We start from the raw sequence: 26105 nt of genomic DNA, 5'->3' as shown, positions 1-26105 counted from the left end.
TCTCTTGTCATTTACAGTTTGAGTTTCTAGGCAGGAACTTCCTGCCTGGTGACATCACTTCCGGCTCTGACACCACAGCGATGTCACTTCCTGTTTGATGATGTCATTTCTGGCTATGACATCACTTCCAGGCTGCTGACATCACTTCCGGTGGGCCCCAGACAGGTTGTCATTCTCAGAAGTGGGTCCCCAGGCTAAAAAGGGTGAGAACCACTGTTGTAGAATATTCTAGGGGGAAAAACCAAGCAGCTTCAGAATAAACTGTTCATTTGAAAACTCTTAACTGTAACACACCGATAAGAGAAATGTTGAGCAGAATAAAATTATTTGTTCCCTGCGGTTTGTTGAGCAGGGTAACATTGTTCCCTGTTTTGTGTTCCCTGTCTTTTGGCTGTGTGAGCATTTTATGTATTTAACGGTTTCCTTATTTATAACTGCATGTTCATCAAGCTTCTGCTTCATAACTGTCTATGATTCAGTGTATCTAAAGATGTTAATTGTTCCTTTCGGATAACTTGTTTTAAAATTTGCTTTTGCTCCCTATTTAAAGTACATAATTCACTTTAAAATTCAGTAATTCAGAATTCAAAATCCATTTAATCCAGATGCATTTTGTATCATGGAGATATTATTGCATGATTTGGTAGTTGTAGATTATCATTCGTACAGGAGGAAGTAGTGCAATTTTCTAGATAATGCATTGATGCCGTTTGTATTTGTGAGCTGAATTGTGCTTATGTTAAGTTTTGCTGGTACATTAGTTTGACTGAGAAATGCTACTCATTCCACTCAAACTCGCTATGCCACTTCGACTTTTTTCGTTGATTGAAGGTTGTGTGCTCCCTTGTTGAGTTTCTTAATTCTTGCTCAGAAATTAGATGTGCTTCTGAATTCTTAATAATTGAATGTGTTAATGTATGCTTCCAAATTTCCAATTCAGTTCTCTTCTGCACATACTTATATACACATGGCTTCTCCTGCTGGAGAGGCTGTGAAGGTTCTCAACCAGTGCAGGGAGTCAGTGAAGGGCTGGATGAGTGCTAATGTTGAAAACAGATCCCTATAAGACTGAGGTTTTCTTGGCTAAGAGACCTGCTGAGATAGTGACAGGGTAAAGCCCTACTGGTGATGGGGTGTCACGTTTTGTAGACTTTGTAGTATTCCCTCTGAAGGATTAGATCAGGGGTCTCCAAACCCCGGCTCGGGGGCCAGATGTGGCCTGCGGAGAGCCTCTATCCGGCCCATGGCCAGTCTCTGATCCCCTGAGAGTCTCTGGCCCAGGTAACCAAGCACAACCAGAGTTGTGCTTGTAGGGTGGAGGAATGGGGGTCCATTTAAGTGTGTGTGCTTTATTTCTTGGGCTGTGTTGGTGCTTGGAGAAATCCTGGACATTTGAGCCCATTCATTTCAGTCATTCATCTAAGTTCCATCTCTAATGTATTTATTTAAATTTTATATTCCTTTTTTTTCCGGCCCTTAATACCGTGCCAGATATTTGATGTGGCCCTGCGGCCGAAAAGTTTGGAGAGCCCTGGATTAGGACTATTTCTGGATACAGCTGTGCTCATTAGACACTTGGGTAGCATCCAGAGCCTGGAGTGCTTTTGGACAATTGTGCCAGCTGCTCCCATTTCTTTCTGTCAGAGCTGGCCATGATAACCCACACTCTAATTATCTCAAGTTTACTGTAATCTACTGCGCATGAAGCAGATTGGAAGTATGTGGGTCTGCCTATGAAGACCTTTCAGCAGCTTCATCTGGTGCAAAATGGTCAGATGCTATTGGGTATCCATTGATGTGATCATGCAAAACCACACTCAAGCAGCTGCACTGGTTACCAGTATTTTTTGGTAACAGTTTTTAAAGTTATACCAGGCTCAGGTGCAAAGTTCCTCAGATACTGTCTTCTGTTATATGAATCTGATTGTCCTGTGAGATCTTTAGGAGAGCCTCTTTTAGATTCTGTCTTCTTCAGGGGGTGTTTGGCAGTAACCTGCGAGAGGGCATTCTCTGTGATTGTCATTGTCTTGTGGAACTTCCTGTCCTGTGAGGAATGACAAACCCCCTCATTATCCTTTTTACTGATTTCTGAAGACCTTTTTTTCATCAGGCTGTAATTCAGTATTTTAAGCATTTGCAGTTACTTATGTGATTTGCCCCACATTGAAAGACCTAAGGTAGTGACCAGGAGCAGGATTGTCTTTCTCCAAGGAGTAGCCCATTTATGATGAAAAGACTACTGTACTTCTTTGTAAACATTAGGGATATAGTACATACATACATAAGACCTTTATTGGCATAGAGGGATATAGTACTGCACAAAAATGATGGAGCAGATAAAATGAGAAGTCCTTGAGGTGACTACATGGATATAACCCTTATTTGTTCTTAAATTCTCTTAAGATCATGATGGTTTCCATCCCAGAATACTATGAAGGCAAGAATGTTCTCCTCACTGGTGCTACTGGTTTCATGGGAAAAGTTCTTCTGGAAAAGCTACTGAGGTCTTGTCCAAAAGTCAAAGCAGTTTATGCACTGGTGAGACACAAAGCAGGAAAGACGTCTCAAGAGCGAGTGGAAGAAATGATCAACTGCAAGGTACAATTTCACAGAAGGGTAGTGTTCTGTGTGATGAATGGGGCTTTTAAAAATATTTTTTTACTAACAAGTTTCTGAGTAATGGCACCAAAGAGTGTGTATTGTAGTGCTTTCTCATTACAAGTTGATGTAGATCTCAGCGAAATTGAAGATCAAACATCTCAGCTCAAAGATCTCAGCTAAATTAAATTTGACAGATAAGCATTGGAACCTGATTGATGTAATTAGAGATCTCAAACTGGGCCACCAGGTACATTGTCAGGGTAGTTTCTGTATCATTGTATGTATCTCTGTATCACTGTATGATGATATTTGACTCTGAATTTAATATGAAGGTCTGTTCCAGCACTTTATAATATAATAAAAAGATTACAAATTTCAAAAATGTTGTACTATGGAAGCAATGCATTGTGTAAGTAATGTCATAATCTTTCATTTGAGAGTGGTGTCGTGAAATATTACTTTACCTAAATCTGTACAAAGAAAACTTATTTTAAGAATGGACTGTAATGAAAGCCAGTGTGTTCACTTGAATCAGATATGCTGTATTTAGAGCCTGCAATGGAGAAAGTATGACTTCTCACTTCAGCTATCATCATGCTACATGTCCTTCCACCAACATATCTCAGTTGGTGTTCACTGTATGTAAAGGAGGAATCTGTCTTACAGAGTTGTTAGGATGAATGTAAAGTCCTATAAGGCATGTTGAATATAAATTGCTTTATACATTATCAATACATGCTAGTAACTTAAGCTTTCTTGGAGATAATAGACCATGTACAAGAACAGTAACTGTGACAGATCTCCCATTGGATCACAGCCTGCCACTTGGGAGTTAATAGATTTTTTTAAAAAATGTTTGGGAGATTGGGAGTTAATAGATTAAAAAGTTAAATAGATTAAAAACCCTGTTCAAGTCAAGTTAATAGATTAAAAACCCTGTTCAAGTCTTCCCCATTGCCCTCATGACCCACCTCTTTGCACAATGCAGCTTTTTTGCTTTGCTTGCTAAAGAACACTGAAAAATAAGTCGACATGAGAACACTAGACTTAAAGCTGGTAGATTAAAGGAATAGGAGGTGACAGAGAACATGAACAGGAAGTAGATTTCTCTGTCTGCTTCCTCTGCTGTCCACTCCGTTAGTGTTCTTTCTGTCATCTGTCGCCTCTGTCAGTGTTCTCTCTGGGACATGATAGTGAATTGGTGGAACCCACAAAATGGCTAGCTAATAGGTCAAGCCAACATTTTTGAACCCTTGATCTTAAGCATGATTCATGAAAAGTTGGAAATACATCTGATAAGAATTTTCAGATATTTTTGTTTTACAGAAGTATAAAACCTTCTGAATGTGCACCTTATAAAAGTTTGTCTTGAATATAAATCTGCTTGAGTAACTTGCTCATCCGAAACTATATTCAGAGTTCTTGTATTAGATCATATTCTTAACAAATGTGAGGTAAGAAATGTAGAGCAACAGTTTAGGCAGGAATAATGTAGAAATTATTACTATTCAGTTACCTAAGTCGAGACTTGCTTTCAACATGTTCCTTTTTGCTTTCGTGTGTGTTATTTAGTCTTGTTTTCTTTTGACAGCTCTTTGACAGATTGAGAGATGAACAACCAGAATTTAAAGAAAAAATCATAGCAGTTTCTAGTGACCTTACAGAACTGGAAATGGCCCTTAGTGAACAAGATAAGGAGACTCTCATAGAATGCACTAACATTATATTTCACTGTGCTGCTACTGTAAGATTCAATGAAATTCTAAGGTGGGTACACTGTGTTTTTAAAGTCATATGTTGAGATTAATTTTTTAAAACTGTCTTTGTCTCATAAAGCTGTTGTAAAAGAAGAAAAATGTGTTCCCACATTGTCTTAATGCTTTTAAATCACTACGATAGCAGTTGCAATCATTCTGTATATTGTAAGTTTCAGAAAAGGGAAATGCTAAAGGTATTAGCATGGCAGCAATCCTAACCAACTTTCCAGCACTGACATAAGGGCAACGAAACTCCAGAGTAAGGGAACAAACATTGCCTTACCTTGAGGAGGCCTCCATGACTGCCCCCCAGCTGCAGGATGCAGCACATGCCCCACTAGCACAGCTGTGCCAGTGCTGGAAAGTTGGTTAGGATTACACCCTAACTTCCTATTTTGTTAAAGCATTTTTGTGAAATGGAGTGTGCTCTTTTAGAAACTTAAGCTTTAAAATTGGTAAGCCTCAAAAATAATGCTTGTTTTGCTCGTTGTTTAGTAATGGAATGTGTATGCTAAGCATTTGACTTTCTCAGTAAAGAATCACAATGATGGGTGTATGCCAGTGGTTCCCAAACATTTTTGACTGGTGGCTCCCTTGAGCTAATGGCCATTAGCCATAGCTCTCCATTAGGGCTGCAATCCTATATATGCACATCCGTGGGAATATATTTCATTGAACACAATGGGACTTCTGAATAGACATGCATAGGATTGTGCTTTATGATACTCTTTTTGGAGGGGGGGAGCAGTATAATACAACAGTATTATTGTATGTGGAGCAGGGTCGTTAAGTTTCCCTGGAGCCAGATCTGAAAGAAGACAACATAGTAGTGCTGTGTCTGACAGGAGGTCCCATCCTTGCCCTACTCTGGCACATGAAAAAATGACCCTGACTTACTTCCCCTCCAGCATGTTCACACCTTGATTTTTGTATCCTCTGTCCCTGGTTGTGGCTGCCACACACAACTTCTGGCTCACATATGACGGTTGCTGTCTGGACAGCAATGGCAACATGCAGGCACTTGCCAAACCAAATGGAGTCTCCTGTGTTTTGCTGTTGCTGCCTCGAATGGCTCCAACAGCAAGTGGGAGGGGCTGCCTTACACTACACATTACAGCACCTGCAGTACCTGCCATTTTGCATCCCTGCTGTGCTACCTCCTCCCCTGCAAATCTCTCCTCTGACAAGAATGTCTAGAAACCCTTATGCAAGCCACCTCCTTTCAACCTTGGGTTCTCAGCTGCAACTTGGGGATATTGACTTACTTTACAGGATTGTTGTAAGATAATAACATGTGAAGTGCTTTGCGCACTCAAAGTGCTACACAATTGTATGCTAATATTTAACTAAGAATCAGAGCAAATCAAAAGGAAACTAAAACACATTTCATAAGATATACATGCAGATTCTTGGATCTGGTCAGTAACTCTTTTCCAGTAGACTAATTTATTTGTGTTTTCTTTTACTAGAGATGCTGTCCAGCTCAACGTAATAGCAACACAACAACTTCTATTCTTGGCCCAGAAAATGAAGAACCTAGATGTGTTTATCCATGTTTCAACAGCATTTGCATATTGCAATCGAAAACACACTGAGGAAGTTGTATATCCCCCTCCTGTTGATCCTAAGAAATTAATAGATTCCTTAGAGTATGTGTTTAATAATTATATCAACTTCTTGAGTGAATATGAGAAGCTTTTATTTCAACTTATAAAAAATGGGAATGAATTGGCAACCTTATGTTTTAGTCCTAATCTTGCTTGCACATGGTGAAATATGAGGCGATGAGTCAGGCATATAGAATATAGACTTGGGTAACTGAAACACTTCTGAAATCAAAAAGCAGTAAGCAAATATATGAGCAGTTTTACTGGTCTTGCAAACATTTAATTTCCAATATAATATTAATCAGGAATATGTGAATTGTACATCTACTCTGCCCTGTGGTTTAAATCAAAAATACATGAATAAAAATTACATCACTGAGGTTGCAATCCTATCCACACTTACTTGGGAGTAAGCCTCATTTACTATGATGGGACTTATGAGTAGACATGCCTAGGATTTGGCTCTTAGATATTCTGAAGCAATTGTAAATAGAATGTGACTACACTAACTTAGTAGTAGATTTGGTAGAGTGTAAAGGCAAGCAAATTAATGAACATGAACTCTTGTGAAATACTTAAATGCTCCTGTATTCTTCAGTTGAGAATTCTTGTGCATAGCACCTAAAACTTGGGTTTAAGTCTTGCCTTTAGTATTTCAGTGACTACTGTAAAAATAAAATGTCCCCTTTTTTACATCTGTTTTTGGAAATGATAATCTAGAACAATGTAAAGAGCTACCAATTGTGCAAACTAGAACAACTTTCCAAGTGTTATAATCCACAAAAACATAATTTTAAAATTTTGCTGTATCTTCCATTGTATTCTAATTATTGTTAGCTGCCTTAAGCACATTTTGGAGTGGCAGGATGTATAAACATATACATTTGTTTCTGTAGGTGGATGGATGACAGCCTAGTGAATGATATTACACCAAAACTAATAGGAGACTGGCCTAATACGTACACATATACAAAAGCCTTAGCAGAATACATTGTGCAACAGGAGGGTGCAAAACTAAATGTAGCCATTATAAGGCCCTCAATTGTGGGTGCCAGCTGGAAGGAGCCTTTTCCAGTAAGTACATCTTTATTACTTTTTCTTAACTACCAGTGTTTCCTGGTGGTGTTCAACATAAATACTATTAAATTTTTAAAGTTTAAGCTCCGTTCCTGGAACCCTTGTGGATGCCAAAATCTGCAGGTAAACAGATCTGTGGGTCAGGGCATATCAGACATCTGGACTGTGTCAAGTTCAGAGGTCTTGAAGCTGCGTTCTGGTTGCATCTGGAGAGTGTTCTGTGTTCTGCACACAACCTTACCAGGCCTCAGACTGTCTTCTAAAGCTTCTGGAAGGACTCAGAAAGGCACTTCTGTGTTTTGTTTTTGTTGTTTTTTGGGACATCCTCCGGACACGACCAGAACAGCTCTGGTCATGTTTGGAGGGTACAGGTCAGGCTTCAAACTTGGGTCAGGAGACCCAACATGCATGTGCATGTTGAATCAGCTGCATGGATGCAAAATCCATGGATGACAAGGTCTGCTCTGACCTCTGTGCTAAGAAATTTATTATTATGCAAAAAAGTGAGTATATTGACAAGTTAATTTTTGGAAATGCTTTGTTTGACCTTTGTGTTATAATGAACTGCTGGGTTAATGTTTCTGTTCTGGTATTCTCAGCTGCAGCAGCTGCTGTTGTATTTTATTGTGATTTTCACTTTTACTTGGTATTGCCCTTTTGTTGTAAGCTACCTTGAGCACCTCCCTAATGGAAGGGGGAATGTGTGTATTATACACCTTTTAATATAATTACAATTTTTTTTCACCTTTATGTATACATGCCCTTTTTTCTTTTAAAAGACAACTTCTTTGACGAATGTAAATTGTGGTACTTATTTGATTATAAAATAATTCATAGCAATTAAGTTAGCAAACCTTTATTTTTCTCTCTGCTTTCTTTCCCAACAGGGATGGATTGATAACTTTAATGGACCTAGTGGCCTTTTTATTGCTGTAAGTTGCCATTGAAATGTAAAAAAAAAAAAAAAAAAAAAGACTTATATGATCTGAAGAGAAACCAGAGAAATGTAGAAACATGGTTTTTATTTGATAAACAAAAGAACTTGGAATTGATTTCTTATTGTGTACTTTCTGTTTTAAGGCAGGAAAAGGAATACTTCGAACGATGCGAGCTTCCAACAGTGCAGTTGCAGATCTTATTCCAGTAGATGTAGTCATCAATGCAACAATAGCTGCTGCTTGGTATTCTGGAGTTAATAGGTATACCAGGTGACAAAGCAGTTTTAAAATTGTCTAAGCAGTAATCATACAATATTAGACTACAGGTTTAAACTCCTGAACAACATATTATGGCTGCGTTGCTTCTTCTCACAGACATAAGCAATCTAAACCTAGAGCTGTTAGGCTAATCCTTTGCAATCAATGCAGTTATGCACAAGTCCTCAAACCAGAAATCATAACATAGCCTACTGTCCTCAGCCCAAAGTTCAGTATGGTCAGAATGTGACTGAGATTTGCCCTGTATTGTTGCTTGAGGCCTCTGAAGCTTGCTGTCAGTTCATACAGGGAGGGGGTACTAGCACAGCTGCAAGCAACATGTGTTGAGTACAACTTCATGCTTGCCAGTCTGTCTCCCTTTATAAAGTAACTCTGTACCTGAGGCCTCTGAGTGGCAGTCCACAATACAGTTGCTGAGGTGATGAGGAATTTTAATTCTGGCAGATTGATCTGTAGCCATAGTAGTTTGTTCTCTTGAGTTTTAGCAGCAAGTTGAGGACTTGGTTCACATAGGTCCTTTTCAGCAGTGTCTGTAGATTCTTTCTTTGCTTTTACCTTGCCCTCTTCTCGTTCTTGTGAACAGCATTTTTACTGTACCCACTCTCTGCCTCTCATAGTGTTGTGAGGAAAGGTGTCTTCATCCTGGTGGCAGCTATCCTTGCTCTTTGCCTACTGCCAACAGGCTAACAAATGCTGATGCTTAGCCTTTTTCTGTTAGCACAAGATTAGTTGCATGCCAGCTTCCTTGAAAGGCACCCTGAGCCCCACATGCTTCTCTAGTATGAATTTCCTCCCTCACCTCTCCATCTACCTTATTTAGCACTTGTATGTGGCTGTGATCAGTCTGTCTTAATCAGGATTCTTAAAGTATGTTAAAAACAATTTGAACTGGTAAAGGGTGGGATATGATCCTGGGATCCCTTTTCTTACATTTCTTGTTACATTAAACATCTGTGAGACCCCTCAGAAGGAATTGTTTTCACTCTAGTTGTGCTCCTCAGTATCTTACTTTTAGTTGCTAAAGTGAGATCATTGACCAGAGATGCACTTTCCCTGTTGCATCTAGTTTTGTAGTTGCATTCCTTCCTGGAAGACCTCTTGCATCACAGGATTTAGTTTGTTTTATTATTGGGTTTAAAGAGAATAGTCAATGGGTCTAAGGGAACAGAAACAACACTTGCTCCCAAGTACATTTTAGGATACTTTAAAGCCTCACATAACTTGTCCCTCTATTATCATAGAGCAGCACCTTCTGTATGAATCTCCCTAGCTTCAGAGGTGACACATTGCATTGGATCCTAACTTTCTGGACGCTATAGTGCCAGAACCCTGCAGATTTAATGTTGGCTTATCTTCCCAGATGAGGATTGCTGTGATATGGTCCTAGTTACTTTGAAAGTTATTCACAAGTTCCAGAGAAGCAACAGAAGAATATCCTGTGCTTCCTTGCCAGCACAAGGAAAGGGGGGCAGTCATACTTCCTTCTCTTGTCAGTCCCCTGGAACATCCCAAATTACTCTTAGATGCATAGTTAAGGTTTAGTATTGTTTCTGAAAATAAGTTTGTAGTATAGAACATTTATCTGCTGCTTTCTATTACTATTATTGAGGTTGTTATAATTTTTAAGTTGCTAGTTTTATCATGTTAGCTTTTAAAAAAAATTATATAAATGGTCTTTCGTGTTTAGAGGAAAGGGGACATAGAAAACTTCAACTTTAATAATTTTTGTTTTTCAGACCAAGAAATATTGTGGTGTACAACTGTACAACTGGAGGCACCAATCCCTTCCATTGGGGTGAAGTTGGTATGCTTAATTTTTTTAAATTAATGCTTTAATAATGTTTGTGAATTGTTAGTCCTATATCAAATAAGTTTTAGCTTAGAGCATATTTTAAGTAGAGCACCAATCCATCTCAACTGTGCTGTGTAACCCTGGTTCCTCACAGAAGTCACTTCAGAAGTAAGCATCCCTTCAGTTCTCTTCATAGATTTCTGTGTCTATTCCAGACCACTCTCTTAACAGTGTCATAGAACTGTTGGCCTCATGGGGAAATAATTGTTTTGCCAGAAACATTTTAAAGTGCAGTTGAGACACTTGGGCATCACAGCATCTGAGGAGTAAGAAACAACTTGTTTTATCTGAGGCTGTGTAAGTGTACTGTAATTTATAATGAGAATGTTATTAACCAAGTTATATATTGCTTTTTGTCCAAAAAAAGGATTTCAGGGTAGTTTAAAAAAAAAAATCATATGATCCAAAAACACCAGTGACAAAAAGGCAGGGAAAAAATCAGTTTGCCATCTCTAAAAAGAGTTGGGTGAGGCAATAATAATGCGATACTCCTAGGCTGCAACCCTGTGCCCACTTGGGAATAGGTTCCACTGACCTTAGTGAGGCTTACTTCAGGCATGATCGAATTACACAGTCACTTTCCCTTATAAGAGATCCCTAGTGCACTAACCACCAGCCCTCAGCAGTAGACTAATTAGATTATCTCCCACCCAACCCCCACATGATGGATAAGCCAACACTAAAGAGAGGGTAGCCATATCCCATCACCTGTCAATTAAGGGAGACAAGAATTTAAGTCCCTTGTCTTCCATAGTCTCTGCTGAGTTTACCTGTCTTTCTAGATGCTGCTCTCTCTGCTATTTTCATGCAGCTTAAAGTTCCTCTGTCTTGTTGCCTGTGCCAAATCGTAGAAAAACCCATTACGATGGCAGGGGCAGGATGTGTTCCAGGGGAGGTTAAAATGTTTCTACCCCTTATGGCTCAAAAGATATGCTTCAAAGAGTGTGGGCAATGCCTGCTGCAATCTTGAATGCCAGTGGTGATTGAATAAGATTGAGGGCAGAGCTTCATGCCTTGCATAGTTGCTTGCTGTTCTTTCCATGACTAGGAGAACTAATTTAAATTATGCAAAATGGTGAACATTGTAGAATATATAAAATATGTTCTGAAAATTTAATTTCCATATCTTATACAAGTTGCACTTTTTCACAAAATAGATTGCATTGGTGCATACTCATGCATGGTAGCACAGCATACTCGCATCCCTGCTTTTATTTGTCACTGGAACAACAATTGCACTGAACTATAGTGGTCAGCAGTAAAGTGCAGAACAAGGATTCTTTGTAGGTGTCAGTGCTGAAAATAGTGCTTCAGAGCTAGTATGATGTCTACATGCATCATTTTTGGGAGTAAAAGACCTGCATTGTATTCAGTTGTATTGGACTGATACACACAAGCTAACGGGAGGGCTTGTGGCAGCACCAGAATTCCCATTCTTTCCCTCCCCTGCCATCCAAACATTTTTAAAACCAAGCTAATTCGGAAAACTTATTCAAGTTTCTGATTTTCTGAAAGTTCCTAGGCCTGTGAAGTATTCACTGTAGGCATATTCTCATTCCAGTTTTTTCTCCGTACATATGAATTAAAGAGAATTGCAGGTTCTTTTTAAAGTGTCTTTCTATGCACTTAACTCGCATGTGTCCTTACTTGCCCCTCACCACTTTTTTGCCCTTGTCCACTCAAAATGTTGAGAGCAGAAGGCAAATTACAGCAACATTTTTTCTGCATTATTGAAATGTTCTTTGTGTGAGTTCATGTATCAAGATCACACCATTGCTAAGGATGAAACTATTGACACTTCTGTATTTTTAGTTTTCTTTTTTTGTGCTCATAAATCCTCATCCACTTCTGGAAGATTTTCTTTTGCAATAGAAATATTTTTTTTCAAACAGAATCATTTATTTTGACTGATTTGGGAACTGGGATAAGCCATTAGAGGTTCCTAGTCCAAGCCTGCAGGCTCAGAATCTAGAATACATTATAACAAACCATTTGTTCAGTTTAACCTGTGTGTGTATATCTGAACTAATTTCAAAATAGGTTCAGTATCTGTAATGTAACATACGTATTACGATTATAGAGTTATGTTGGCCTATGTAGCTCTATTTTCAATTATTTACAAACACAAACTTAATAATTAAGTAGGAAAGAAGAGTAGCAAGAATACAAAATAAAAGAAGAAACTGAGTGGGACAATAAAGTAAAAAGTCCTCTGAGAGGTGCTCCTTAAGATGAAAACCAACATTTTAACGTTGTTAATTAAGGATGCATAGGATTTATGCTTTAATTCAGTTAGACTAGTATTGTATGTTGTAATGTCCATGGAATTCCATTACATTTTACATGGTTATTATCAAAGCTATTACACAACTTTTCTTTCTTAGAATACCATGTAATATCCACTTTCAAGAGGAATCCTCTCGAACAGGCCTTCAGACGGCCCAATGTAAATCTAACCTCCAATCACCTTTTATATCATTACTGGATTGCTGTAAGCCATAAGGCCCCAGCATTCCTGTATGATATCTACCTCAGGATTACAGGAAGAAGCCCAAGGTAATGGTGACTAGCTCTGTCTTGTGTTCCTCTTCTGTTGTACAAAGCCATGTTTACACAGTAACATGTGAAGTTTTTTCTCTTTGTAACTATGATAGAATGTTCCTTTTTAAATTCTAGAAGGTGTTCGAGTTCAAGTTATCAGTTTCTGGCAACAATGAAAATAGGTGAAGTCTGGGTAGTGTATTATATATCTAATTAGTCAAGATGTCTGGGGCAGTTTGAATTTGCTACCTAACTATAGGCTCATTCTTTAAACAAGAACTTCTCAAAACATTTTGACCCTTATTTTTCCTACAGAGTGTTACGTAAATTTGATCTTCAAGAGGAATCCTTTAGAACAAGCAATAAGGCGTCCCAATATTAAACTTCAGTCCAACCCCCTTTTACATCAGTATTGGACAACAGTCGGTCACATACTTCCTGCGTTGTTATACGATGTTGTTCTCAGGTTGACAGGTCAGAAACCGTGGTAAGAAGGAGAGGGCTAATTTTTTGCTGGAAAGATCATGGAGGCTTGGTAGCAGTATAGATCAATGGCATGAGCTTCTTCCGTAGATTTACTAACAAAATAATCAACAATAACATTAAAAGAGCTGGATATTTCTTGGGTCTTAGTGGTTGCTTGAAGTTTGTTTGTTACAACAAATCTAGCAATCCCAGAGAGTAACTAAGTGCTTGAAATAACCTTACTCTAGCAATGTTATTGAAATTATAAGCTGAAGTGGACAGGTTGGGGAGGGGGATAGAAGAGACACAAAAATCATCATGGACATTTATTTTTTTGTAATGGAAGATGCAGGTCACGTAGTACACATTGTATCTCATCATCATTCAGCTTATAATTCTTCTGGCTACATTTTTCTTAAATTAAGCAAATTTACTTTAATCAAAAGTTGCATAACTAAAATTTCATTCTAAAAGTTTAAAAAATGTCAGTTCTTGAACTTTCTTTTACAGAATTGGTGTTCACACTGAATCAGTACACTCAGTGATATCTGATGGGGCAGAAGAATTGTCATCTCTTGTTCTTTTCACAGTGTGAATAGCATTTGGGAAAGAGGAGAAAGGGAAGCAGTACCCTTACTCTTTAAAAGATAATTTAAAAATATGGAATGGATCTAGACATATTTTCAGTGTGTCTTTTTCATTCATGAGAGCTAATATGAAACATGCCAAACTTTTCCTGTAGTATCAGCATATCTGACCAAGGATTAGAAATTGGTATGCACAAATTACTCTTTATTTCTTGCTTGATTTTAAGTAGTTGTTTTCCACTCTATTGCTGTGCAGAGTGGAAGAAGGGTGAGTATTTACAATGCCCTCATCCTTGCTGGAGTTGGCTGTCTCCATGCCAAACTCGTAATTCATATTAAATTTCTAATACATGTCGCAGAAAGTATCCTTACGACACTTTAGGGCAGGAAGCACCAGCTCTGTTACTTTTTTCCTTGTTGCATACTGAAGCTGAGATGCGCTAACTCCCAAGGATTTTGCTTTATTTAATTGCGTTTAAAAGATCTTGTCAGCTACGTACATTTCATGATGAATTTATTTTAGGTACTTGAGTTTAACATTATTTATCTTTTTAGTTTTGTTTGTAATTGCAAGTTATTATAACCTATTACTACAAATTCCTTAATTTTATCAGTCAAGTACCAGCCACTAATGTCTGATAGTATGTGATAGGCATGCTTGCTTGCTGCTGCTGCTGCTGCTGCTGCTACAGCTAGAACTAGAATTGGCCTTTCTAGGTTACTCTTACCTAGATTAATCCAGTTCACCTTTTACCATCTTATTTGCTGAAGAGCATGATAGGCCAACAAGTGTTCCAGGCAAAGTACTTATTGTGAAGTAAGACAGCTAGGCAGTGGCTTTGGGTAGTTACTGATAATATGGCTTTCCAGGCAATGTCTCGTGCATATTTTCTATTGGTATATAAACATCCTTTATTTTAATTTTTTCTGTGTTTGTATCTTGCCTCTTTCCCTCTGATATCAAACGTGAGTTGTCCTGTATCTGTCAAGCTAAAAAAAACCTGAGTAACCTGAAAATAAGATAGTAGCTTTTGCATGCTACCAGAGATTCTACTGGTTTGCAGAAATATATTGGTTTGGAAATCTAAAAATTGGTTCTTTAAAAAAACTAAAGACCCAACAAAGATCTGTTTTCAATGACTTCCAGAACCTACAGAATGTTGTGGTATTAGTTGGGTTAGGGGAAAGGAAAGGGAGTAAAGAAGAATTTGGCTTGTCTGAACTCCTAACATCTACCATGGGGTGAATGCTCATTGTGAGGTCAAAAACTACCTTCCCCCAATAGAAGTTGGTACTGGTATCCCATTTATGGAATTGTCTTCCCTGGGGCTTGCCTACCACATCTTCACTTACGGTCACAAGGAGCAAATTAGAATTGATTTAATCTTCTTTGACTAGGCAAAGAAAAATGCTCCAGAAAGAAGAAAAGCTCTGGCAACCTGTAGATAGGGGGCACTGAACCAGCATCATGGCTATGTCTCAACCTCTATTCCATCCACTGCTCACTTCCTTTGACATCCAATGGAAGAAGCAGTATATCATGGGATGAACTCCAGGGATACTGTGACAGCTTTGCCATATCTCAGACCCCTTCTGCTTTCCATCAAACAGACCACAAAAGGCTGTGAAGAGAGTGGAGGGCAAATGGTGCTTTAGGTATACTTTGCTTCCTAGGCCTAGCACTTGATACCCTCTTCACTTTTCCTAGATGTTTTGGACACAGTGCTTTTGTTCCAGATACACGTTCTGCTGTCCATGCCCCCCATATGAAAACTTTTTTCTTGGGCATTGGGGACCCTACCGGAATAGTATAGGATAAAGTGCAGGGATTTGCAGCAGGTTCTGGGAATTCTTAACAACTGGTGGGGGACTGCTTTGTGAAAGTAGAGCAATTTTCCCTCATGCAAGGCATCTTTTGGATACAGTTCTGTTTATGAAAGATACCGTAATGGATTGTCCGAACTGCTCATCAGAATGAAGTAAAGATCACATGCATACTGCAAACAACAAATTTGGTTTTGTCCTACCTTTTTCAAAATACGTGTTAATTGTTTACAGTGTTACTTATAAATCTTTTTGTAGGTTTCTTATGATGTGAATTGTTACTTTGCATCTAAAGATGTTCCACTATGTAAAAAATTGGTGCTCGTATACTCAATGTCTACTAGGCATATTAATAAAGATAAAAATAGAACGGTTTCTTCCACAAGTAGCTTATTGTCTTAAAAATAAGCTAGAAACAAAAAGGACTGAAAAAGTGGAAGGCATAAGGAACAATACTCGTTGTTGAAAATAAGCTCAATACTTAGATGCTCAAACTTGAGCAGTATCTGGATGTAGATCTAAGATGAAATGCATGGGTGTTTTCAAGAAAAGACCACATGCAGTATTCATAAATAGAAGACATGTATGGAAATGGTCAGAGGTTTCCAAGTAAAATGTCTGAAAATTGTTTTGAATTACTCTTGGAAATTGGTTCCATAGGTATGCATAGCTCTGATTGCACACTGTTTTGCGTAGACCTGACTGTATAAATGAGGCTGGTCAACGAGCATTGACTCATTGATACATCACTGCATTGTATCATTCTGGTTTGGCTAGCTATGGTGATATTGCATTGGTTACCAGCTGCTCTTCTGTAACGCTTGCTTGTACAGCAGGGTGTGTGTGTGTACATACACAAGATGTGATGGAATTTAAGGACAAACTTCAGGACAGGTGTAGCTTGCTGAATTCAGTGGTCTTTTCTCACAACAGAAATACTTGGAAGTGCTAGTTCTCATTTTGTTCTATTTTTTATGTTCTTTAGAAAATATAGTGAGGAATTGAAAGTATAGTTTTGGAACTTAAGTGAGGATTTCCTCAGTTGGAAAGGGAGTACAGTGGCTATTCTTAAGCATATTTTCTGTTCCGAAGTATTTGAACGTAATGGTTTTTATTTTATTTTTAATGTCTAAAATGTTTATGTTCAGTATTTTTTGTCCTTCTATTTTTGCTTGTAAGTGTGTGGGAAGACAAACTCTGACAAAAGCTCTTTATAATATGGGTGAGAAGTGGAATTTCCCTCAGTCTAGTTCAGATGCTATCTGGATCCTTTAAAATTTCTTCTTAAAATTCCCCTAGGAAAATAGTGTTGTATGGCTTCATTCCTTGTATTGTCTTTCTGGTAGCTAGTTATTTGTATTTTGTGTTTATCTTCCTTCTAAAAGCCAAATGTTCTTACTTTCTTTTAAAATGTAAAAGATTTATCACACTAGAATTTAGCCATTCTGCTTGGTATAGGCAAATGGCCCCAGTTGGTACAGAAGAAGTTGATATTGAACTTTCCAAAAGCTGTTCCATGTTGGTGCTGGTTTTATTTTCCATCCTTCCCTCCACCTTCTTTGCTCTTCACCATCAGTGCCTTCCATTATTAGGATCAGGCTGGAAATTGACATGTAAAGTAGCTGTTTGCTCTGTGCGGTAAGCAGCTGAAGCCAGTGGAACCAGTTGACCAGTTGGGAATTGTTGGCCAGGTGTGCAGAGAGAATATGAAACAGTACTCATTTTTCCCTTCAAGATGAAAAACATTTTTACAAAAATTTGAACACTGAATGCCGTCTTGGTTCAAATTCATATATATTAACGTTTTTGAAAGCCATTTTCCAAGTTGATCCTAATGAAAGAATGCACAGTGGTCTGGCAAGTTACTGGTTATTGCCCTAGATAGACAGTAAATACTGACAGAATATTTCTGCATATTAAGTAGCAAATGTCTGAACCAGCAGTGCTGTATTTCATCAGCTGGTGTAACTAGTGATCTTGGACCACAGTTGCTTGTTTTATAGTGAAGGCCCTTGCATTACTTTTGTTTTGTGTCCCTAGAGTAATGAGAAAAAGGGAGTGGTGTAGGTAAGTCTCAGGTGTAGTCTGAATATCTGAAAAGCATATGAAACGATAGCTGGCCTTCCGTGAAGCTGTTCTCAGAAATGGTTTGGGGCAGAGGGGAGAATGAAGATCTTTAAAGCCAAGAGCTATGCTTTGATCCAGTTAGAATGCTAAAGTTAGTAGTTCTATAAGTTCATTTTCTTCCTCTTGACCTTGGACTGACAGCTGTTAGAAATGATTCTGTTTCTTCTGTCTCTTACTATCTCTAAATCAGTATGTAAAATCTAATATTCCTAATTGTCTAAGAATGCACTTGCTGATTTTTCTTACTATTTCTTAAAATGCTATGCAGAAATATTCTAATTAGGTTAAATTCACTTCAGTGCTTCTATGTGTTGGGCAAACTGGAGGCTTCTGTGTTGCTGCATTGTATCTGATTAATTTGGATAGAAGTCATGCTTGCATGTGTTTGTCTCTTTCCTTTAATAACAAATCTTTCCTGGGCTATAGGATGATGAAAACAATAACACGCCTTCATAAGGCTATGATGTTACTTGAGTACTTCACCAGTAACTCTTGGGACTGGAACACAGAAAATGTCAACATGCTTATGAACCAGCTAAGTCCTGAAGACAAAAAGGTAACTAATATTGGCATTGCTATTTATAGTCAATAATGGAAGTGTTATCTAAAGCATTTAAAAGAATAAATAGATCAAGAATCACTTTTAAAGAAGAGGGGCTGTCTTTATTTTAAAAAATGTGTGTTTATTGCTTCTTCCCTCATATAGTTGTGCTTATACTATAACCTTGTCCTTAGTGCCTTAGGCTGCAATTCTATCCATGCTTACCTGGCAGTAAGCCTCATTGACTATAATGAGACTTAGAAATAAGTCTCATGCATAGGATTGGGCTCTTACTCTTTTACTTTTCAGAAGATTCTAATTTAAAGAGCTAAAATTCTTGGCTGTATTGGTCTGTCCCAACAAATGCAACAAATCCAAATAGGTTATAAGGTCCTTCATATCTCTTTTTATATAAGATCAGCAGACATAGTTAAAATCCCTCTTGATAATGACAAATTCATAGTAATTCAATTGGACTGAAATATAGTAGTGATGTTAGATATTTGAAAGACATATTTGCATTGTGGAAATATTGTACAGTTATTCTGATGGATGACTATTCTTAAAAGGAAGAACTCTAAAGATGTCTAATATGTAACAGAAGAAGGTGCTACAAAGGTGACATCAGAGCAGCTAAACTAGAGGGCTGCTTTTTAAAAATGTATAGGGAGGGGTGATGGTAATAGACCAAGACTACCTCTTCAAGCAGTATATTGGCAAGTCCCATTGCCACTACCATGCTGGGAAATGTAGTCGGGAGGTCTCAAGGCCAAATTTAGGCTGCTAGGTAGGAAGCTTAAAGCCAGGACCCCAAAGGTAACATTCTCAGAAGTGCTACCTGTTGCACGTGCAGGGCCAGCTAGGTAGGTGGAGCTCAGGGGTCTCAATGCATGGATGAGACAGTGATGTCGGGAGGAGGGGGTTTAGATTTGTTAGGCACTGGGCAACGTTTTGGGACAAACAGGGGCCTGTACAAGAGGGATGGGCTTCATTTGAACCATAATGGAACCAGACTGCTGGCACATAACATTAAAAAGGTTTAAAAGGAACAGCTTTTAAACTGACCCCTGGGGGAAGGACCAATTAATGGTAAGGCCACACCTTGAGTATTGCGTTCAGTTTTGGTTGCCACATCTCAAAAAGGATATAGTGAATATGGAAAAGGTGCAGAAGAGAGCGACCAAAATGATTACTGGGCTGGCGCAGCTCCCTTATGAGGAAAGGCTACAGCATTTGGGGCTCTCCAGTCTAGAAAAAAGGCATCTGAGGGGGACATGATGTTGTCACCTTGAGTGCTCCCTGAGGCATCTGGTGGGCCACTGTGAGATACAGAAAGCTGGTCTAGATGGACCTATGGCCTGATCCAGTGGGGCTCTTCTTATGTACCATAAGTCCCTCTGTCTCATTTCTATCTCAGGAATTCATCTAAGTACAGGCGTGCCCTCTTATCCGTGGGGGTTCCATTCCGGAACACACACACACACACACACACTCTGAAAGCTGAAACAGTAGATACGGGCGAATACACGTCACCACATTTCGTGGACTACCCTCCCCTTGCCTTCAGAGGGGCTTCTGAGCTTAGCAGTGTCTGTGACATCAACCCACACCCTCTGCTGGGCTCAAACTGAGCTTTAGAGCTCAAATCACATGACTTCCAGTTTCACGGAAAATCCGGAAGTCGCATGATTTGAGCTCTAAAGCTCAGTCTGAGCCCAGCAGAAGCTGTAGACGGATGCAGACTGATGTCTACAGCCTCTGCTGAGGTTCTGAAGCCCCTCCAGAGGTCTGGACCCAATCTACGGATATGGGATCTGCGGATATTGGGGTCCCCTGTAACTAGGTTGGCCATGAATTTCTAATTCTGTGCCCTTGTTGAAACAAAATATCATGAATCAGTTGTGCAGCTGCCTTAATTATTCTGCTTTAATAATGACATAGCTTTAACCTTGATGCTAAGAACTTTTTTTATGACAGGCATTTAATTTTGATGTTCGACAACTACACTGGGCAGAATATATGGAAAACTACTGCATGGGAACAAAAAAATACGTACTAAATGAGGAAATGTCTGGTCTCCCAGCAGCTCGGAAACACTTGAATAAGTATGACTATATTTATTATGTAGCTTAATTTATTGTGTACTTCCTACTGGTGCTGGCCATTGTAGACCGAGCATATTGGTTAAGTTTACAGTCATTGGTACACCCTTGAAACACTCTTTGCTAGTGCAGTGTTTCTCAAACTGGGCCCAGACCCACTTGGTGGGTTGCGACCCAATTTCTAGTGGGTTCCACAGAACCTCCAAGGAAAACACAGGTGATGGAAAAACCAGACAACTAAATTGCCTCAAGGCCTGAGGTTATTCAGAAATCAGAACTGCTAACTGCCCTGCAAAGACCTGAGCTTCTGCAGGGCAGGATAGCTGGTGCATTTCTTGCAAACAGCTGAGCTGTGGCTGGATGTACTGTTCCTGGTAGAGGAAGTGCAATCCAACCACCTCTGTATCAGCCCGGTGATTCTGATGGAGTAAAAAAAAAGGTCTAGAGTTGATGTCACATCTTTACTTACGATTGTAAGTAAAGTTTGCTTGATAACAATATTTGAGATCAAAGGCAGAATTGGAGAATTGTAGGATGTTGATGGTTACATTTCTGAAGACTAACTGGTGTAACAGTTAGTAACAGCCCTGTAAGGAGGAGATGCTGTTAATTACTGTTTAATGACCCTTCCTGTGCTGGAACAAGGGTGTTCCCCATATGTTAGGAATGCACTTCCTCTATCAGGAACAGGAATTCACCTGATAAGTAAAATTCCTGTTTTTGCAAGCTTGTATAAATATAGGGAGATAAACGTTTGAACATCTCTTTTTCTGGTATGCTTTTATCCCCTTATCCCCTTAAGGACAGGTAGTAGGAGTAGATGAAAGCTGGGTCACATAACTAAGCCCCTCGAGGCTATTCATTAGTGCTGCCTCATTAGGAGAAATGGATCGAGTTTTTTGCAAACAAAATATTGCTTGCAAGTAAATAAAATATTCTAGATCACCTTTTTAAAAAGGGTCTTGTAAACCCTTAAAAAAATCCACTTTAAAACTAGATGGGTTCCAACAGAGTATCATTTTTTTAAAATGGACCCTGGTGCTAAAAAGTTTGAGAACCGCTGTGTTAGCACGTTCTTAAGTAACTTTCAGTGAACATCCAGATGCCCAGTTTGTTTTTTGTCTTTTCTATCCCTAGAACATTGCTCAATTGATGCATCAGCTTTTTCTAAAACTTGGAAAAGCCCAAGCACCTCTATTATGCAAACAGATTATATGTATAAGCAATTCAAGTGAGCCACATTAAGCCTTCTGCACTGTTTTCTAATTATCCCTCCTATCAGAATAGACTTAGAGACCACAAAGGTCAGAGCTCAAGGTCTTGTGTGGGTTGTTTTCTTTATTTGTTATCTCCTGTGGCTGGGGGAAGGGGTAAGAAGAGCTGAAAAGAAAGGGACTGATCTCGGTAGGTATCCTGGAGGGCTTAGTCCTTCCTTGTCATTTTAGTTCACAGAAAGAGTCTAGAAAGCAGGGGACAGTGGCCTTGGGTGTGTAATTGCTCTTGGAATTTGCTGCTTGCATTTGAAATGCCTACAGTTGTGTTCCTGAATAAAATTAAAATTCATTTTTATGATATCTCCATTTTACATTGTTTTTTCCTCAAGCAATAGAATAAATTTTCTCTTACTCACTTTTCCTCAGGTCTTAAAGGTTTAAGCTGGAATTCCGCAGGAGATTGACTTTGAAAGTAAATGCCACATAAAGCTTTAATACTTCTGTAAAAGTACTAGATCTGCTCTATGTGTTGCATTGTTCTTTTTGTATCTTCAAGCCCAGTTGTATTCTTTGCCCCCTCCCACTGGTGCAGTGGTGCCAAAATAGGTAGGTCTCTTCTGCATAAGGGAAGAATTGTTCCCTTACCCAGGGATAAGCCTCCTCTGTGTGTGGGGTGGATCTTTTTAGACCAGCACTAACAAATAGCTGGTGCAGGTCTGAGTGGACCTGTGCTACTGGATTTGGTCCTGGAAGAGGGTTAGGATTTGGTGAATACTGAACTCCTTTCCTGGATCTAATCTGCCTATCCCCCACCCCCATTGCTGCCCCATTCCACCTTCGCGCCCCACCCTATCGTTTTTCCCCATCACCACTCCATTTCACCCTCCCTGGCTCCCATTCTGCCCTCTTGCCATGTTAACTGAATTGGCAGGCTGTGTCTGATCTTCTGGCGGGAAGGCTGTAGCCTTCCTTTCAGCATCCCTGGTAAGCGGGCTGAGTAGCTTGCTGCCCGAGTGCCTCTTAAACCGGCGCTGATTGCTTAATGGCAATCAGCACCAGCAGACAAGGCACAGCAATGATGGCCAGAGCAGGTAGGATTGGACTATTAGTTTTGAATCCTACGCTTATTTCTGAGGTCAGTATAAACCATCATTCCATGTTCTCTTTTAAAATTCTTACCAAGCATGAATTAAGCCCCACCTCCTTCTTCATACTTGTGAAAATAATTTAACTGGCTGCATATTAAGTGTGATTCCCTATCCCTTTTCATGATGGAAAAATTGCATACATTTGAGGATGCACATTGCATTAAAGGTTCCACCTATGGTTAAATTTCTGGGTCAAAAGTTAAAGGAAATTCCTACTGCTGATGCATTGCTCACTTATTGCATAATGCAGACCATCGAAGTATAGTAGTTAGTCCCTTACCTTGTAACCAAATCCTTAGTGGACAATCATAAAATGTTCCCATGTGGTCAGCTGGGAGAAGTGGAGCAGTTTACGTTCCATCCATGTTTGATCTGCTATATTCTTACCTTGCATTACCTGCCAATCACCATGTATATGTTCCTCATTTTTTTAATTTAATTTTTCTCTAGGTTAAGGAACATACGGTATGGCTTCAACACAGTGCTTGTTATCCTCATATGGCGTATTTTCATTGCAAGATCACAAATGGCAAGAAACATCTGGTATTTTGTTGTTAGCCTGTGTTACAAGTTCCTCTCTTACTTCAGAGCATCTAGCACTATGAGATATTGAAGATGACAATTCTAGCATTAGGACATCTATGCATATGGTGGTCTAATGGCCCAAAGCCGTATAATATACCTACTCATCTTGTCTTTTGTAAAAACATGAAATATTAGATCTGGATTGTGAATTGCAGTACACGTGATGCTTAATTGTGTATTTCTGTGAAGATTATATGGCTGGTACCAGATCAGTCTGTCTTAGGCAAATATGTAGGTTAAATATCCAGACAGATTTAATATCCCTGTGTGAGGAAAACCTTTAGGCCACTGACCAGTGTAACTGTGCAATTCTGGAATGCATTGAATTAAAATCTGCCTTAAAATAGTAAACTTAATTTTTATTACAAATAAGCGCATTTAGTTAAGGTGAACAAATTACTGACTTAGGTGGTAGATCTATTTATTTGAGACTCTTAATTTGCAATGGGTATATCTGGTTAATTTTATGAGGAATGTGTTTTTGTAAGTAATTGTGAGTTGGACCTTCTGTTTGTTTTTTATTCTTCTCACCTCCTTCCCAGTGATTGTAAGGGTGTGATGAAGACTAGTAAAAGAAGTTATACTTTCATAACTGAACACCTTTTTTGGTCTACTCTTGAAAGTGCACCTACTAATCTATATTGACCCAGGGGAAATTTAACTAATGACCACAATCCATTGGGAGGTGTACATGTATGTATTATTGTATTGGCAACCTTCAGTCTCGAAAGACTATGGTACGCATGCACCTGAACTCCAAAACTGCTTCTTAAAACTCATTGAACTAAAAATTGGGCTTTTTAAACAAGGAAATTGAAGCTGATACACAGTATTTGTACCCCAAATTTCTCTGAATCATAGCTTAAATGAACTGTGTGCATGGTTAAGGGAGGAAAGAAGTGCATCCCTTAGAAGAAATATAAAAGGAAATGCATCGTTGCGGATCATTCAATAAAGTTTCCCTGAGGAAATTGGGAACTTTTGAAAAAAAAATTTTGTGATTCAAAGCATAATTCAAGTTGGAAAATACTTTTTCCTGTTACCCACAGAATTTTAAAAATTGAATTTTCAAACATTTCTCATGCTATGAAGTCTTCACTTGATGCTGAACAAAGCAGCACAGTTTAATGAAATAGTGGCTATCCAAAAGAAAAAAAATGATTCTAAATGAAGTGTCTTTTATAGTTTTATCTTTAGCAGGAGAAAATGATTTTTTGCAAGAGTCCTTACAAAAATATAAATTTGAATGAAGTCTACTTTACAACTGAAAACTTGTCATTTAAAATTCAATTGCATACAATTCTGTGCTAACATTAGCATTCCTTTTATTTTCTATAGTCCCATATACCTGTGTTGGTGGTAAACTTTATCAACTTGTACAGTACCTGTTTTTGTGTATGTTTTATGAATATGCCTAGGTGAATTGTGAAGGAGTTCTAAATGAATCATACAGGAGTTACACAAAGCACATACGTTTCATAGACTTTAATTGCACATACAAAGTCTGTTTGCTACTGTGGAAAGCTAACCTTTCATGTAAGTGAGTATCTAACTTTGAAGAGATGTTCATTAAACACCTCTCATTATGTACTTAAATGCAGGATGTTTTAAAAAAAAAAAAAAGAAGAAGGAAAAGTTTGTATGTAATCTTTCCAGAGGTGCAGAATGTTGCATGGTCAAGGACCACATTAAGAAGTGTGTGAGACTGCTGTGATGGTGATGGAAAATAGAATAAATTGTGAGTTTTGTGATTTAAGGGTGTTATAGTAGGAATATTGCAGCCAACTATCGTCTCAGTCCTAACCAACTTTCCAGCACCAATGCAAACATGCCAACAGGACGTGAATTGTATTCTGCAATGGAGGGGCAATCATGGAGGCTTTCTCAAGGTAAGGGAGTGTTCTTTCCCTTATCATAGGGCTGCATTGTGGCTATCTCAGTGCTGGAAAGTTGGTTAGGATTGAGCTCTATATCTGTTACAGCTGCTCCTTAACTCTTTCTCATTGAACTTGAAAGTTTATTTAGTATTTTGGCATGTTGTTTGCATTTTTTGCACAAGGTGCCTGGAACTCGACAACCTTCCATGGTTGGGATGTGTGCTTATGTGTTCCTGCATGTGTGCACATGTGGCTGAAGTTGGTGAGAGAGGCAATTGTTAAAGGCTTAGATACTGAGTTTATTTTCTCACTGTTTTTCTGGAACAACTTATTACTAACTCAGAGTTTGCAACTGAGAAAAAGCCATTATCAATTACCTTTTAGTATCAATAATACTAAAAGAAATCTATGGTTAACTGACACAGTTGTCTAACTTTCCACATGAGACTCTAATATAGCTGCCATGTTCTAAGTTTTCAGTTTGATTTGAATGGTAGTGTTCTTATGGAAAAGACAAATAACACCACGCTGTGTCACCAAAATGTTCTTGACTTCCACACAAATCCATATGGTTAAGACACTTTCTCATACCTGGATCCTACAGTGTTGCTATTCATTCTAATATTGCAATTTTATTCTTTCAGAATTGTGAATTAAAATGAATGGGGTCTATAATTTGTGTATTTAGCATAAAATGTGTCCTCATTGATTTTAAGAAATAGTGAAATCTGAACTGAAAGAAGCGCATTCTGAAGCAGATCATCGCTCAGTAGGCACGCCAAAATTCAACATTTGGGACCATAGGGGGAATATTGCCCTGAAATGGGTTTTCTGCTCTTGGAACAGATTCTTCAAACAAAATTTTAAATCATAAGCTTTTATAAAAACAGAAATATTGGGTGCCTTTGTTTGTAAACCAAAAATAAAACAAATACCTGAATGTGATGTTCGTTTGAATTTATCAAATTGTTTAAGCTGTGTGG

General features: G+C 38.6%; 1 protein-coding gene across 5 annotated transcripts in view; it reads left to right on the top strand.

Moving 5' to 3' along the window:
- Positions 1–23935, top strand: part of FAR1 (fatty acyl-CoA reductase 1) — a 50388-nt gene extending 26453 nt beyond the window's left edge. For 2 of the 5 annotated variants that reach the window (XM_066638813.1, XM_066638819.1), the window contains exons 3-13: positions 2404–2598; positions 4193–4368; positions 5828–6007; positions 6862–7039; positions 7930–7974; positions 8123–8250; positions 9996–10063; positions 12496–12667; positions 18082–18211; positions 20174–20301; positions 23111–23935. In XM_066638813.1, coding sequence (XP_066494910.1) covers positions 2407–2598; positions 4193–4368; positions 5828–6007; positions 6862–7039; positions 7930–7974; positions 8123–8250; positions 9996–10063; positions 12496–12667; positions 18082–18211; positions 20174–20301; positions 23111–23273 — 1560 coding nt within the window. In that variant the 5' untranslated portion in view covers positions 2404–2406 and the 3' untranslated portion in view covers positions 23274–23935. Of the gene's footprint in view, positions 1–2403; positions 2599–4192; positions 4369–5827; positions 6008–6861; positions 7040–7929; positions 7975–8122; positions 8251–9995; positions 10064–12495; positions 12668–12967; positions 13140–18081; positions 18212–20173; positions 20302–23110 lie in introns of all 5 variants that reach the window. The other 3 variants (XM_066638841.1, XM_066638835.1, XM_066638827.1) reach the window with 3 other exon arrangements.
- The last annotated feature ends 2170 nt before the right edge of the window (positions 23936–26105 follow it).

The sequence above is a fragment of the Tiliqua scincoides genome, chromosome 1 (assembly GCF_035046505.1).
Source record: "Tiliqua scincoides isolate rTilSci1 chromosome 1, rTilSci1.hap2, whole genome shotgun sequence".
Lineage (NCBI taxonomy): Eukaryota > Metazoa > Chordata > Lepidosauria > Squamata > Scincidae > Tiliqua > Tiliqua scincoides.
This window is presented reverse-complemented; position numbering and strand designations above follow the sequence as displayed.